This window comes from Platalea leucorodia, assembly GCF_965183815.1.
Source record: "Platalea leucorodia genome assembly, chromosome: 2".
Lineage (NCBI taxonomy): Eukaryota > Metazoa > Chordata > Aves > Pelecaniformes > Threskiornithidae > Platalea > Platalea leucorodia.
The window spans coordinates 72,836,413-72,850,290 of NC_138824.1; the positions used below are offsets into that span (position 1 = coordinate 72,836,413).

At 42.2% G+C, this 13,878-nt stretch overlaps 2 protein-coding genes across 2 annotated transcripts in view; one reads left to right on the forward strand and one right to left on the reverse strand.

The window, feature by feature from the left end:
* GABRB3 (gamma-aminobutyric acid type A receptor subunit beta3) overlaps positions 1–13,878 on the reverse strand; it is a gene marked incomplete at both ends in the record, with an annotated part of 193,845 nt that overhangs the window by 172,366 nt on the left and 7,601 nt on the right. The gene's annotated exons all lie outside the window — the stretch shown is intronic.
* Positions 1–13,878, forward strand: part of GABRA5 (gamma-aminobutyric acid type A receptor subunit alpha5) — a gene marked incomplete at both ends in the record, with an annotated part of 55,643 nt that overhangs the window by 27,039 nt on the left and 14,726 nt on the right. The window contains one exon of the mRNA XM_082330632.1: positions 513–595. Coding sequence (XP_082186758.1) covers positions 513–595 — 83 coding nt within the window. The remainder of the gene's footprint in view (positions 1–512; positions 596–13,878) is intronic.

Here is a 13,878-nt window from a genome sequence, read left to right on the forward strand (position 1 = left end):
TTACTTTGTATATGGCTTTTTATATAGATATAAATATTAATTTGATATACTTTTATTTATTTAAATATATTTATTTTTATGTATTTAAATAGTTACATCTATACATAAAGTCAGTGCTTCTTTATGTCTGTAACTGTGCTATACTCAGAAGTCAAATTCCTAGTCTAGTCGCAATATCTACAGAAAGCAGATAAGAATAAGATGCATGGCAGAAGCTCCAGCACAGGAGTTCCTTGACGTACTAATAAGAAAGAATGATCTTACTGAAGCAGCTTATATAAATAAAATCAGTTCATGTGTCTCAGTGTTACTAGATAAGGCCTGCAGCATGCACGCACAGTGGTCCACCTGGCTTATCTCACACTCAGTTTAACAGGGGGTTGCTGTGATTTCAGCAGGAGCAAGGAGCCTTCAGGAAAAGCTCGCTTGTGTCAGCACTCATGCATTGCGGTGAGAGGCCTAAAGGGAAGGTACCAAAAAAAATGATGTGTTTTCTTTTTACTTCCCCACAGATTGACCATCTCTGCTGAATGTCCCATGCAGCTTGAAGATTTCCCCATGGATGCACATGCTTGCCCATTAAAATTTGGAAGTTGTAAGTTGTCTTCTGAAATAAGAACTGGAAAAATCTGTTGTTATCTGGCTTTTCATGTTCAGCCATGTCTTGTACGAATCATTCACCCTTAACCCACCCCCACCCACCCCCTTTTAACATTGCTCATTAGAACCCCCAGTCTGCCACCCTTCCTGCTACCCTCCTGCTCGTTTTCCATGAGTGTGCTTTATCCGGCACTGCTGCTTTTCAGCTCATGCTTGCATGCTCTGTGATGAATGGTGAGCTGATGGGTGATATGTCTTATATATCCACATCAAGCGTAACAGCCACTGTTAGATGGAGTAGTAGATGCAGACATCTAAGTTGATATCTTGGTTTTATATTTGAGGAAGAATGGAGCTTTCTTTGGACAATATCAGATTGATGTGCTGTTGTGGTACTTAGGTGAATCAGGCTGCAGTGCAATATCTACATCGCATATATTAAAAGGGATCTAGAATATTAAAGGACGAAATATCTTTCCATTTGGCTTTAATAAATCCAGTCCTGTATCTTGTTACATCATGTTGCATACGCATGTATTTGTATATATGCACACATTATTCTAAACTGTATGCTGAACGATGATTTTTCCTCAATTCCAAGCCTCTAATCCACCACACTGCCGCCTTGCCAGAAGCTTACTTTAAAAATAACCTCAGAGGATCAGGTGGTTGTATCTAGATACAAAGCTCTTAATTAAAGTACAGATGAGGCTACTACAGTAGACATTTTTTATTTTGGTAATCAAATCAGAGGTGCCAGGTGCAATCAGTGTCTCTAAAGACTTTTGAAAATTACCAGGCAAGGCATTTTGCTAGTCCCTGAAGCCACCTAACTTCAGCATTTTTCAATGTTTTTTCAGTCGTATCAATTTAGAGTCACTAATCCTAGCAAGATTAAGCTTTGCCTTTATTGTCTGTATCTGCCCTGGTTTAATACTGGCTATGCATTGTCTTCTAGTGATCGTACTAAGAAGTAAAAACACTGTTTACAGTAATGATTACCAAATTACCAAACTTAAGATTAACTGCTTTCCCTTCCCTCTTCCAATCCAGATAGACCCAGTTTCATCTGAATAGCCACCAGTATTTTACAAGGTCACTGCAGGTTCAAGTGTATCCATTTACTTCAGCAACATCAGTTTACAGCAAAGCCAATATAAATCTGAAGGTCCATCCACCTTTACACTCAACTTAAAAAAATTATATGCAAACCATCCATTTCATTCCGGACTTTAAAATGGGAAAATGTCTCACAGGAAAGTGTAATTATTTGTATATAAGGTTAAACAAAAGCTACTGGAAAGAATTAAGATGAAAAAGAAAAATAAGTTGTCCTTCCTGGTATTACATATATTACATATTCTTTGCTGTATTGATAGATAAAGTTGAAGTCACACCTGTCGGTCTCTAGTGCAGACTGTAGAACTGGGATGTTGGGTAGTTTTATGAAATCTTGCAAAATATGCAATATAAAACTAAAAGATACATGTTTAAACAAAGAGCCTGATGCAGCAGAGATCTGAAGCTCAACATTAAAGTTACATGAACGCTTCAATGCATTAGTAGACTAGGTGCAGTAAGGTACAGGTTCTAACTCTCTATATAGTAAGACAAAAAAAAAAAACCCAACCGTGCAAGTGCAGAAGAGATAACATTACTAGTTAAGCTACAAATGCTTAGAAGGAGTACAGTCTTCAATAGCGTTGAAAAACCCCAACAATCTGTCTGATTGCAATTATATGTTCTGCTTGTGCCAAATGTGTTACCTATTAATCACCTATTAGCACACAGGTAATTTTCACCCAGGCAAAAACCAACACTGAAAAGTCATATTTTAGGTATGTGAGGGCTGAATACGGTTTTAGTTCATGCTCCTTGCCTGGCTCAGTATACAATCCTAGAGTATATTTTATAAGCTACTACAAGTCACCTTTAAGTTCTTCCACAGTGTATAGACATGGAGCCATTTGTCCTGTGCTAGTCCACACTGGTAGCCTCTGCAGTAAACAAACATATAGGGCCAAGCTATAGACAATCTTTCAGCCTTGGAATATCTGTATTACTGATCTGACAGCTCATTAGTAATATATTGTGATTTAATATGTAGGTATTTGCACAAGTAGCAGCCAGTAAGTCAGGATTTATTGAATTAGCCCAGATGTATTTTAGGAGAATACAATATTTATTCCCTATTTACAGCAATACGGGTTTGCATTAAGTCATCTTCAGGCTTGCAGCAAGACAAAGCCTACAAGGGTATATTTAACACAAGCACATGACCTTTCTGCTTTAGCTTTTCTCCCTGTCTTTCCCCAAAGGGTTTCTTTTTAATGGTCTTCTTTCCAAGAAGGACTTTGAAAAGCCTCAAGGAATACCATCAAAGTAAATGTTAAACACATTATCAATAGAGCTGGGAGGGGGGAGGAGAGACGAGTGCTAACTGGTCAGAGGGTGGAGAGAGCAGGGCAGTGAAACAAAGCAGCCAGTGCACGGGCGGATTGGCAGCAGAAAGGATGCCAAGAAGCGATCGGTGCCACATCAGTGGCAGGAGCAGGTTATTATTTTTCTGGATGCATGAGCGTTCACTGCACTTGCTATAATTCAGCAAGCAAAAGAGAAAAAGCCCTGACATTTCCTTCAGTATTAAAGAGGAGTGTTAATCTTGCTCACAGAAATAAAGGTAAATGCTGAATTCTTATGTCCCGTTTGACTGGTTTCTTGCTATATTAGAACTGTGGGAGATTTTATGGCCCTAGGCAGCATTATATGTAGCAACAGAATATTTTGTAGAAATAATTAAAAGCAAGGTCGAATATCGGAAAAGAGGTATTAAGTTACGTGCGCACACCACCAGCCTAGGTACCTGCTGGGCAGTTCAAATGCCAACTACAGAAGTAGTACTTAATGCCCTATGGCATGTCATGAAAAGCTATGCTGGCTAGAGGCCAGAAGTTCAAGGACGGCTTCTAATGAACTAAACAGAGTAGGTTTTAGTTGTCCTTCTCTTAAGTACAATGCCCCAGTGCTCAGAGATGGCAAGATCAGTTGGGTCTGCGCCAGGAGGTGCATGTACATGGTTACTGTCCATCCAAGCTTGCATCCTTGCTAGCGATAAGGCCACTTGTAGAAATCATCCCGCAGAAATGTCGTGCAGAGGTACAAGGGAACTAGGGATGGTGCATGAGCGCAGGCTCTCGGGTCTCTGCAAACAGGCTCCGCTCCCTTCGAATAAGGGGTGCTCAATGGGGATGGCCGTGGCAGTCTGTTCATTACCTGACGGTAGCATGGGAAGGATGCTGGTTTCTTCCATGGCCGAGTTTAAAATAAACTTTCCATCACAATTCTAGGGCTGACCTGTACTCTAAATAAATTTGCTGGTCAAACAGGATCTGATGAAGTTTCCTGATGCCTGCCACAGTTTCGCTAGCAGTGTCTTTGCCTAAGAAATTCCTCCTTACCCCCAAGCTATTTCTGGTGCGTGGAGGAGGAATTAAATAAGACAGCAAGGACATTAAAGCTAGGAAGCTTTACTGTTTCACCTCGTCCACTGATAGGCCTTAAGAGTACATTAAAAGTATCGTTTAGTACAGTTTCCAAACACCCATGTGTCACCGGGTAGGTAAGCATCATTATCTCTAGGGCAGCTGAGGCAGAGAAGTTAATTGACTTTCCGTAAGGTCACACAGCAAATCAATGTCAGAAAAAGGATTAGACTCAACTTCTTTGGCTGGAGAGACAGATGTCTAATCCACTAGACCATGAAGGCCTCTGCCCAAGCAACTGACTGAACTCCTAAATCTCATTTTACTCATGCGTTAATTGTATCAGTTTTACCTAGCTCACAGGGTTGCCCTGAAGATGAATTAGTTAATTGCTATTAGTGAACATTAACCAGTGCTTTGACAATGTCAAATACTGTAAGGTGGAGTCTATTTATGGCAACTGTCTCTTGAAGGCACAGTGTCTGAGTACATGTAGTTATCAGATCTTGTATTGTGGAACAGATAAATGCATGAATCTGCTGCCCACTAGTCACTTGGCTGAAAAAAAAACCCTACTATTTTTAGAGTAAGTAGAGAGTCTAATGAATATTCTAAAAATAATGACATCCCCTAGCTCATGAGCAGGGGAAAACCAGGCCTGGCATTTATTCCTGATGAATTTAATTCAGCCACGTAGATGGCGAAGGTTGATCACTGTAGATCAAAAAGGGAATTTCCTGACCGTTTGTGAGAAAACAGCACTAGGTAAAATTTGTAGCGTGTGAAGGAAGTAGTTAACATGGCTATGTACATCTTCCTCTTTAACAGCTCAGACTGAGTCATGGTGTCTGCTGTGGTCTTTGATAAAGGAAAGTGCACAGGCTATTTCTGTAGCAGGAGACGTGCCCAAATTATTTTCCTCTAAGACGACTGGTGAACTCAGAGTAATGAGGAGATAGTAACTTCACCAGTAGCCCAGAATTTTATTGCAACACTTAACATTAAGTCACTTGCTGTTCACCAACTATCTATGCACTTACAGCTACTGAGAAATTTCTCCAAAAAAACGTGTTTTAAGAAAATTCCCCTTATGGTGAAGTTTCTCTATAAAGCTGAGAATTAGCTGAGATAGCACTGAGGTGAAGGGCGTTTCTTGATTTTGTGCTTCCCCCGATTAGCACCTGTGAAGCTGGAGGAGAACTGCAGGTGGGGAGGCAGGACTTGAAAACAGAGTCCCTCCAAACAGACTCTAATTCTGGTTTAGTAAAATGTGATAAAGAATGTATTCAGCCTCTCAAAACGTGTGGGTAAAAATCTTGTGTAAGAATATAACTAAATGGATAATAAATAAAGACAAATTTTAATTTTGGGACACTTTGAAAAGGGGAAATGGCTCTTTGGTAGGTTTTCTTGAGTTGCTCCCAGGGAGAGCTGGAACTGCAGTCTCACATGTAGAGGCAGAGCTTTTCTGTTACTCATCTCTATCAGCTGGCCCGAAGAGGCTCCTGAGTCCATTCCTTGAGAGCAGAGACAGGCAGCACAGCTTGTTGACTCTGCTGGTAGGTGTTAGTGCCTTCTTTATGAAAGGGCACATGGAGAGAGCCAGGGAGGTTCTCTGTGAAATGCTGCGTGGCCAAGTTCAAGACTAAGTTGTGATTTTGCAATTTAAGGCAAAAGCCAGATAATATAGAAATGATAGGTTTGGCCTTTATGCAGTGTATAGAAGCTTTCCTTGAAGTCAAGGGAGGCGTGCTGCTTGCTCATGTAACATCTTCTCTTACATTTTCCTAAGGTTTATCACTGCTTACTTAGGCACCTCCGTTGCAATGAACATCTGAATGACTAAAATAAGGTGAAGCTAGGTGAATACTAAAATTCAATATTTCTAAGACGTTTCATATATTTCTCTGCTCACTTCTCTTGCCCCATGTTACCACCAGTTACCAACCACCACTTTGGTTAGAATTTTTCTCCCCTAATTTTTAGCTGTTTAGAAGCTAGGTCTCCAGACGTGCTGAAAGAGATGCTTGTGGCAGCATCAGACAGGCAGTCTAGACAACTAGCTTGGACCAGGGGTGTAATTTTACTTAAGTTTATCTAGTAGAGCATAGGCATCTAGCCTGAACTGATTTTCCATCCAATCCATAGAATGAGTGGAGGAGGTGGAGACCACCTAATGGTATTGCTGTTATTTGCCTCTAGTTTCCTTGAAATCATGAACACATGGCTAATCGTGGGGCTGCATTGTTTAAAAAATTAAGTCTTTTAGTTCAGAAGTCCTTAATACACAGACTCCTCACTGAAAACTCACTCACAAAATCATAGGGATTCACTAGAGCCACAAGGCTCCCCTAGACTCCCCCAGATCTGCTACGGCTCTTACCTGTTCTGGGACATGGAAATGCTCTGCTGCAGAATGAGCAGGGTGGTTTGGCCCATATCAAAAGCCTTGCATTGACAACAAAGACTTGGAAAATGGACAGGATGGATCTGTGACAATTTTAGATAAACAAATATGTCACAGTTAGTTATCTAGACTCCCTTTATGGCCACTGAAAGGAAATAAGTACTTCTGTAGTGTGGTTCATTAGAGCTATTTTTGATAACTGCCTAAAGATGAGATGAATAATATTTCAGAAGTTCCGATTTTTCTGCAATACTAGCTCAGATGTAGATGAGTATATTGTGCCCTGGTCAGAGTAACTTAGAAGTCTGTTTTTCTCTACATTGCTAGCTCAGAAATACGTACTTCTGTTGTACTTTGTTCAGAAGAAACAGTCACTGCTGTGGATGTCACTTAAGTTGGTGGCGAGCTTTTGTATCTCTTCTAGGTACTATTTTAGCTATTTCTGCTGGAAGTCCCATTTTTCAAAGGATCTTAATAAAAGTCAGTAGGGGTCTTCAGTATAGAGACAACATTACCATTTCTGCAAGAATCTTGTATGAGCTGTGCTGTTCCTCCTGCATTGAGTGGAGTGGGTTATACCAAGAGATACTTAAGCCATCTCACAGGTAATGCAACATAGCCTGTACTCATTTCAGATCTGCATCTATAGCAATATGGACACCTCCTTAGCCAGCATTCTGAGCAGTCAGTGCTGCCAGCAGCTTTATCCTTGCATTAAGTCCCCCAGTCAATACAAAGCAATGCAGCCTGGAGCTCCCAAAGGGCAGGAGATTCAGCAAGCATGGTGTGTAAAAGAAAATACTGTAATATTGAAGTATTTCAGAGATCTAAGATGCTTTCTTAACAGGAATCTACTTAGAAATTAAAATGTAGGATTCTGGGCCTGGACTGCATGGTGCGAGTTTCTGCAGCAGCTGTTGTTATGGGACCTGAGTCTGCATCAGAACTTGCAAATGAACACGACCCTAACTTCTCACTCATCTGGTAGGTTTCCCATAGAAGTGATACCTTTTAGTGTGACAAAAAGGAAAAGGGCCCTTTCTAAAAGCTCCCTAAAATTATCAGATCAGTCAGTTTTTCTTCAGCCATTACAATGACACATATTCAGGACTTTCCAGAAAAGGCTGGAGAAATTGTGTTAGTATCCTCTTTAAGCGTTTGCAGTCACTGTCATTAATTACCTTTTCAAAGACTTTGTCACGTATACATGGTTACTGTTTGCACTGAGATAATTTTAAAAATACATTAAAAGTGTGGCGTTTGCTACCGTCCTATCCTCTGGGTGCGTGATTGCTTCCCTGTGAAACACTGCCCAGCTCTGGGTCCGTCGCTTCCTACTTCTGGTCACCGCCTCTTCAGAAGTCAGTGAGTTTTTCCCCCTTAGTTCATAACAGTACAAAAAAGGGAAGTCAGAAAGAACAATTGCTCGCACAGGATCGCCATGTGATGCAAAAAAGCTGTCGTCTTGCAGCGAGAACTAACCCCAGGCTGCAAACTCTGCTGACGTGCAGCGGCCGAGGGCTTGGCTCCCTACCAGCCGGGAGCAGCCACCAAGCAGGCAGGATTGCCTTTAATTAAACCCTTTTTTGTATCAGTAAGGAGTGCTTCCCTGGGGCACTGGAGGTAGCTTTTGTAGCAGCTGCAGAGAGCCCCTTGAGCGGCCGTGGCTGAAAGGCTGCGTGCCGCCTGCCTGGGGAGCAGCCTCCTCGTCGGGAAGTGGTCCATGTGCATCAGGCTTTTCGGGGGGAAAAGCTCAACTGGTGGTGTTTGCGAGCTCAAGGAAAGAAAAGTTCAGGCAGGGGAAGGAGTTGGTGTGGAGATACTCAGCGGTGGTTTTTTTCTTTCGCCTGAAAGAGGTCTAGACATGATTGTGGCGGAGCAGTGTGGAGATCCAGGTGCTTTGCTGATGGTACAAACATCAGCATGTTTCCCACTCTGGAGATTTCAGCCTAAATTTAAAGGCTGTGCAACTGCTTGATTACGGGAAAACGGTGATTCACTTTGAATTGTCAGCAGTAGAAGACAAAATGGAGAGACTCTGTGCTTAATGTGCTTAAGCTTTCAAATGACCCTTGGGTGCAAACCTGCAAAGACATTGCTGGGCCTGTAATGCCCCAAAAGGCACAGCGAGGGCTTATGGTTGCCAGCCATGGATCACAGGTTTATGCCACTGGTAAATGGGATATTATTTGTAAATGCGACAAATGGGTAAATACTGCTCCGGTGCTTTACAAGCCAGGTTTTTAATGGGTGTTATTTTCTAAGGTGGCTGTTTCCATGGCTTGTAAGCATTTCATAAATGTTTCTGAAATCATTCTCGTGATGCTGGTGTGAGGTTGGTAGGTCTCTGCTGCCTGCATTTTGCAGGTGGGGATAAAGGAGGCAAAGAGCAATTACAGTCTCTTCTGAGCAAAGATAGAGTGGTTCATTACCTGCTTTTATTGCCTCTGTCATTATGGGTCCCTAGGTTCAATTAGAGCCTCCCAGTTCTACTGCAGTAGATTAATGACAAAATTACCTGCCTAGGGTTTTTTTTTTGGGGGGGGAAAGCTGCAAGACACTGCTGAAACTTGGATTTCAGTTTCCAGTGTGGCAGGTCTTTCACGACACTTCAGCCTCTGGTGGAGTCCTCCCTCTGCGTTGCTGGATCCCGCATTAGCCTCCTCCCCTACACAGAGAGCCAAGTTAGCCCCAGCTGTGATCTAGCCCTGCTGCAGTCCCAGCTCAGCAATCTTCTTCAGAGGAAACAGTTGTTTTGTGTTGTCTTCCATGAAGAAACATGAGGGAAGTAGGAGTAGGAAAAAGGAAAGGCTGAAGGGCCTTCTGTTTTTCCCCCATTCCTACATCGTATCCACTGAAAGTCTCCTCATGGCCAGCCTGTGCTAGCAGCTAGCCGTTTTGCTGAAAGCATCCCAGCAGTAAATCTGTCAGCAAAGCTGGAATTCCTCCCTCCTAAATTTATATCTCTGCAGAGTAAATATATACAGCTGAGCTGATCACTCTCACCCTCTTATAGTCAGGGGAGAGAAGTAGATATTTTTAGGCTCAGGTTAATCTCCTAAAGCAGACGGCTAAAATAGGTCAGCTGATGGCTGTAAATAAGAAGATGTTTTTACTTGTGCACAGGGAAGGTGAAAGCGTGCGCACCTTTGTGCCTCGGTCTCCGTGACTGGAAGGGGCCGGTTCCCAAAGAAGGGACATGTGCCTGAGTGCTGGGACAGGCAGCAGGCGAAATGGCACTGCCTCTGGTAAGCAACAGATCACCTCAGAGAGGCTCCTTCTATCCATCACTGAGGTTGGGCAGTCTGAACCGATGGCCTCAGGAGGTTTTGTCCCCTTAGCTTAAATACGGGGCTGCACTGCGACCCACGGCAGGAGTGTATAATCCCACTTCTGAGTTTTAGATGACTGCACCTCTGGTGTAGGGAATAAGTTCTAGTAATTGCAATCTCTGAGCAGTATTAAAGTGTTTGAATAATAATATTTCAGCCAGCTATCTCTACATACCTATGTATTACAGATTCACACAGTGTTATTAATGTAGCAGTACTTCTGAGAGTTGTAAATGTCTTCATTAAGGGACCAGTTTCAGAAACAAAGGTATATATTCAGTTCTGCAAGTAGTTCCAATCACCCTTGGCTGGTTTCAGGTCATACTGATTTATAAGTGAGGATGCTTTGAATGGTAGCTCAGCAGATAGGCTGGCTATGATGGGTAAGTTCCTGCTGCCACTCAGGTGGGTGGGAAGAATGTCTGTTGATTACGATGAGGTCACAGTTTCATTCTGTGATGTTAGATGTGGCTGAAAATGCCATGTTAGTGAAGGCACCCTTCACAACAAGATCAAATGGAGTATTTTCTAAAATTCACTCTGCATTTCTCAAAAGAAACTTCAGTGATACTCCTGGAGAGCTGATCGCATTAACTTTGCTGATATTAAGCGGCAGCTTGCAAAATGAGTGGACCACTGCAATCAAGATTGCTTAGAGAGTAAGATACTACGCAAAGTGAGTAATGGTGTCAGTCACACTTTGGAGGATACTTTTGTTTGCCTTGCAAAAAGTAAATTAAATCTCTAACATCTTCCTCATGACCATGCTGGTTTTTCTAATGAAGCAGTTAATATAGCTGCCTAATATTGTGATTGCAAATTTGAAGTTCATTAAATGTTAGTACAGCGCTCAAACTGGACGACTGATTTGGAATTACCCTATGCCTGGCCTACAAAGACCAACACAGGGTCAGGAAAGTCCCAGGATATTTCAAATTTTTAAATGTCATCCCAGCACATCCTACTGCTCTCTTGCTCTAGTCCTCTTGCAGCAGATATTTATACCGACCATAACAGAAAAAAAAGAAAGCATCAGAGGCTGGAATACCAGATTTTGACCTGTTCCATATGGAAAGCAATTGTGTAGCCACCATTAAATGTGGTGTAAAATCAATTCTCAGATTAGTTCTAGGTCGAGACAGCTACTGCTAAATCTGAAAATAAAGCAAGAAGCTGTGTTATAAATACTGACTGCAATGAGAGGAAGAAACGGGAAGAGGTGAAAGAAGGAAGGCATCACCTGCTCCCTAACGTCAGCTCTCAGATGAGAGCAGGGACTTTGGGAACATGAGCTGGTGCTGCCTGGTACCTCAGAGCATCTGGATGTGCCCCGCAGCAAACCCTGTTTAGTCACCTCGTTCAGTCAGCCTGTGGCAGGCATCCCACAGTGACGGGTGGCACAGTTTAGTTGTCCATACCTGCGCATCTGTTGCCGTTTGAGGTGCTCCAGGCTGCCCAATGGGAAAACTTTTTCTTTGCTGGTTTTTTTCTGTTCTTCTGAGTGGAGCCTGAGGACCTGCTATCCCAGGACACACAGCTCAGTCCGGTGTGCTGTGCCTCATTTTTAATCCAGGTGCCTATATTGTCAAATTTCACAGCAAGGAGTCAGTCCTAGTCACGGTGGTCCCAGTGCTTGTGGAACAGATGCACCGCTCTGATTGCTCCCCTGTGGCCACTTGGGTGAGCAGGATGGGGCAGGGAAGAGCTGATGCTGTCACCAGTGATACTGTTTGCGTGGTGGCAAATATGCACAGCTCTTTAAGGGGCATCGCTCAAATTGCCGTGCTGTCTCCACAATCGTCCTTGAGAGACATTCTGTATTACTCTGCACAGCTCCTAGCTCAGGGCTCTTCTTAAACAGTGTAATAGCATCCTGTGAAGGTACTGTGTCTGAGTGAATTATCAGGACAGCTGTTCATTAGCATTCATGTTACGTTCATCATTGGTATGACTGTGATTTACTGTACCAGCTTGCAAATAGTCAATTTATTGTATTAAAGCAGTCAGCAGCCTTGCCTGTGCTAATCATGAATCACACCTCCAAAATCACGAAGTTACTTTCAGGCAAAATCATAAGGGTTTTTTTTTTTTTTCCTTTGCTTTATATTTCTGAGCTCTAAGTCAGGTCACATTTAGAGTTTTCCCCCATGAACTGGAACTTCTAAAATTAAGCAGGACCTTCCACCTGTCGCTTGCTTTGAAAAGCTGAAGAAAATGGCTTTTACAAAACTATGTGTCTCAAAATCAATTTCACAGGCATCCTCAGTTCTGTATGTCTCACTGCCTCGTGGGTACAGTCTCTGCTTCCATTTCATTTCCAAGCCATAGACACTTCTATCACATTCCTATTCCCACCTTTTCCTGAGATGACTTATAAATTACATTCTGAAACAGAGTCATTTTGACCTAACTTAGGGCTTTATTTTTTTTAGTAATGATCAGTATAGTATATTGGTGTTGCTTAGTAATGAAGTCTCTTAAGACCCGTCTGGCACATTTTTCAGAACATCCTATTCTATTCTCTGTGGAATATGACAACAAGATCAAATAAAACTGTGTATCAGGAAAACATATAAAATACTGCCTATGTTAACAAATTATATTTTTATTTTAACTTCAGGAAAGACAGAAATGATCATTTTAGTAAGGCTGAACTTCCTACTGCCCGTTTCAGAGCCGATGGTGTCCTATTGTCTTTTGTCATCAGTTTTCATACAAGAATTGTTTCAAGTCCATGAACAATTTCCTCCTTGGATGTCCTCCATTGTACCATCTAGATGATAGTGTGCCATTCCAAAAACATTTCATTCTGAGCATTTCATTTCTACTCACATCTGGAGCACTGTGTCCCATTCTGAGCTCCCCAGTGCAAGAAAAATATGGACTTTGTGGAGTGAGTCCAGTGCAGGAACACAAAGATCATTTAAGGACTGGAGCATCTCTCCTATGAGGAGAGGCTGAGAGTGCTGGGGCTGTTCAGCCTGGAGAAGAGAAGGCTCAGGGGGACCTAATCCATCTGTATAAATAGCTGATGGGAGGGAATGAAGAGGAGGGAGCCAGGCTCTGCTCAGTGGTGCCCAGTGACAGGACAAAGGGCAGTGGGCACAAATTAAAAACCATGACATTCTATATGAACACAAGAAAACATGTTTTTACTGTGAGGGTGACCGAGCACTGAAACAGGTTGGTCAGAGAGGTTGTAAAGTCTCCATTGGTGGAGATATTCAAAACCTGACTGGACATGGTCCTGGAAAACCTGCTTTTGGTGTCCCTGCTTGAGCAGAGGGTGGGACTGGGTGGTCTCCAGAGGTGCCTTCCAGCCCCAACCATTCTGCAGTTCTGTGTGATACAAATTTGTAACCCCATGTATTTATACATGTTACACTTCTTGTCCATGGCACACATGTAAAATCATGCACACTGTTTATCCATATGCTGTAAGCTCATGCCAGTTTAAATGATCAGTCTTAATTCTGATGATTTCAGGTCCCTAAAGTAATTTCCATGACCCTCAAATTCTCCCAAGAACAGCAGAATTCATCACACTATGGCAAAGTCTTCATTTTAGGCTCTTAGTCATTGAATATATGAATACATTTCTCTTAGTATTTAAATTGCTATTTTACTTTAATAACTTACTGTTATAAAAAGCTATTTCCCCCTAGACCCAGCCCATGCATATTTAGAACGATGTCTTGTTATTTTTATATTGAAACTTACATTTTTACTAGATCTCTGTTCCACTAGCTCTTCCTATAGAGTGTTCTCATTTGTACATCGATTCATTCTTATCAACTCAATTTAATGGGAAATTCCAATTACAGAGCTCAAATCTGACCTCCGTTACATAGGCGCAACCATTGACAGATGCTTGGGTTAAAAAGTATTTGTGCATAAACCCAAAGAAACCCAGCCTGACTCTTAGAATTCAAGCTGGTACACGATGGCTTAGTAGCAGCACTGTTTTACTGCCTGCAGAAGTCTTTGGGGGTTGTAATCTGGATCTCTACTGAGTTGTCTAACAGCCTCTAAGTGAGTCAAACACATTAATGGATAG